General features: G+C 36.6%; 1 protein-coding gene across 2 annotated transcripts in view; it reads right to left on the bottom strand.

Annotated features, from left to right (window-relative positions):
* Nucleotides 1–2,500, bottom strand: part of LOC137997652 (ATP-binding cassette sub-family C member 4-like) — a 43,298-nt gene that overhangs the window by 4,896 nt on the left and 35,902 nt on the right. For both annotated transcript variants that reach the window (XM_068843756.1, XM_068843757.1), the window contains exon 7: nt 694–1,055. In XM_068843756.1, coding sequence (XP_068699857.1) covers nt 694–1,055 — 362 coding nt within the window. The remainder of the gene's footprint in view (nt 1–693; nt 1,056–2,500) is intronic.

The following is a 2,500-nucleotide window of genomic DNA, read 5'->3' as shown; positions in this document are numbered from 1 at the left end:
CAATGACTCATCCCAGTAGAGTGCTCAATTTGGACATGAAAGCAAAAGCTTTGTCACAGTCCAAACCTCGAGAAGATAATTTAAAATTGTTATAGAGAACGAGGACGGACAACTTCGAGCGAAAGAAAATATATACATACAGTAAAAATTCTTAAAATGATAAAAAATTTAATAAAATTTTAAGAATTTTTACTGTATCTATATATTTTCTTTCACTCGAAGTTGTCCGTCCTCGTTCTCTATAAAAAATTTAAATTATCTTCTCGAGGTTTGGATATATATAGTTTATATATATATATAAAAGCAGTGTACGGTTAAAAACATATATAGCGTAAGTAGGGGTTCCAGTTAGCCGCAGAGTGCTCGATACGTGAAGTAGAGCGAATATAACGTTTAGAAGAAAGACAACTTCACAGCGTAGCGACTTCAAGTTTCATGTTTAGACAATCATCAGGCTACAGAACTTACATTTGCATTCCTACTCATTTAAAGACCATTCTAATTCTCTAGGGGAGCGTGCTATTTTAAGTTCGACAAAAGGTATTTGTTCCTGTGTCTGCATTTAGAAATTAACTCGTTTCTTTTGTTCAGTAGATGGCGCGTATCTGCTTTTATTATGTACAACTTTTCTGTTTAATGGTTTTAAGCTGTTTTAAAACCATTAAATATCACTCGTCTTGATCATTAACGTACCTTTCCTAGGGGATCAGGCATGCGAAACAACGCCGATACGAGAGATGACTTTCCAGCACCTGTGCGACCCACAACTCCCACCTTCTCCTTAGAAGAAACACGAACGTTGACATCTCTTAAGACGCGAGGTCCTCCTTCAAAGTAAACCAGAGAAAGATCTTCTATGGTCAGGCTTCCTTCACTGGGCCAGGACTCTGGAGGACGGTCCTCAACGTTGTAGCCGGGCTCGGAATTGATTTTAGTATACGATATAACCCGTTCGACTGACGTCATGAAGTTTTCCACCTCTGAAGCTGCTCCTACACCATACTGAGTGCTGTCCATTGTTTGCAGTGCGTATATCAGAGCGAGTCCCGCCAAGGCTAAGAAAAAACAAAAAACAAAACAACAAAGAACTTCTAGTTAAATGGAATTGTGAACATGAAGAGCCTACAGTTACTGAACTTCAATTTGTGAAGAACGAGTTAAGAAATAAGGGAAAGGAAATGTTTCTAGGTTTTCTCAGATTGGTTTCTTCAATGATTTACCTCATACCGTACCATCCCCCGCAAACTGACCACAAATGAAGTCTTTGTGAGAGACGAGGGGATAACAAGCAATCCAGGTAAAATTAGTAACATTAATTCTTAACAAACAATTTGCTTCCGTAGGCCAAAAATTAGCTAGACAGTTATCTTCTTCGTCGCGTCATTTTGCTGATTACTATAAGAATACTAGATATCTTAAGTCATTCTTCTTTGCCCCTGTGACTCCAGCTGAGGTTGAAAGCCAAATAGTATCGATTCCCAGTAACAAGGCATATGGAATATATTCTTCTCCAACAATTTCATTAAAGTGCGCTAAAAGTATCAATAGCAGTCACTTGGCAGAAATCATAAATATCTCTATCCAGTTGGGTAAATACCCTTCGAAATTAAAGTTTGCGAAAGTCATGCCTGCTTTTAAATCTGATGATGACGAGACTGATCCAAATAACTATCGAACAATCTCACTATTATCTAACCTTAATAGAATTTTCGAAAAATTAATGTACTTACGGTTGAAATCGTACCTGAATAGCCACAACATTCTTACTTCCTCTCATTGTGGTTTTCGGGAAGGACATGCGACTCAACATGCAACACTCGATATGGTAAACGCAGTCCAGAATAATAGCTAATAATATGGACCAAATATTGTTTTCGTGTGGAATTCTATTGACCTTAAAAAAGCATTTGACACTGTGAACCACGATATTTTGCTGCAGAAGCAATTCGTACTTGAATTTTCGTACGCAAACAACACATGTCTGATCAAGTATTTCCGACAAACAAAACACACCTTGTGGAGTTCCGCAGGGATCCGTTTTAGGTTCATTGTTATTCTTAATTTGGACATTCAAATGATATCATTATTTGTTCTGAATTGCTTCAGTTTTTATTATTTGCTGACGATACCAGTTTACTTTATGCGCATAAGGACCTTAAAACTCTTGAATTAAATGTAAATGCTGAGCTAATGAAACTTTCAGATTGGCTAACAGCTAATAAACTAAGGTTTAATATTAAGAAGTGAAACTTTGTAATTTTTCGCCCCCATCAAAAAGTTTCTTTCATTTCAACCAAAAATAATGATTCTGGATAACCAAAAAGGGTATACGCCCAACTGGAATGTAAAGAATATGTGAAATATCTTGATATTCTGATAGATCAAGATTTAAATTGGAAATCACACATAAACCTTCTCGTTACAAAAGTTAGCAGAGCTGTAGGTATGTTATCTAGATTACGATGTCTATTGCCTTTGCGAACCCTAACTCAAATGTATC

The sequence above is a fragment of the Montipora foliosa genome, chromosome 3, assembly GCF_036669935.1.
Source record: "Montipora foliosa isolate CH-2021 chromosome 3, ASM3666993v2, whole genome shotgun sequence".
NCBI classification, from domain to species: Eukaryota; Metazoa; Cnidaria; class Anthozoa; order Scleractinia; family Acroporidae; genus Montipora; species Montipora foliosa.
The sequence above is the reverse complement of the archived record's forward strand: the minus strand, read 5'-3'. Positions and strand labels throughout refer to the sequence as shown.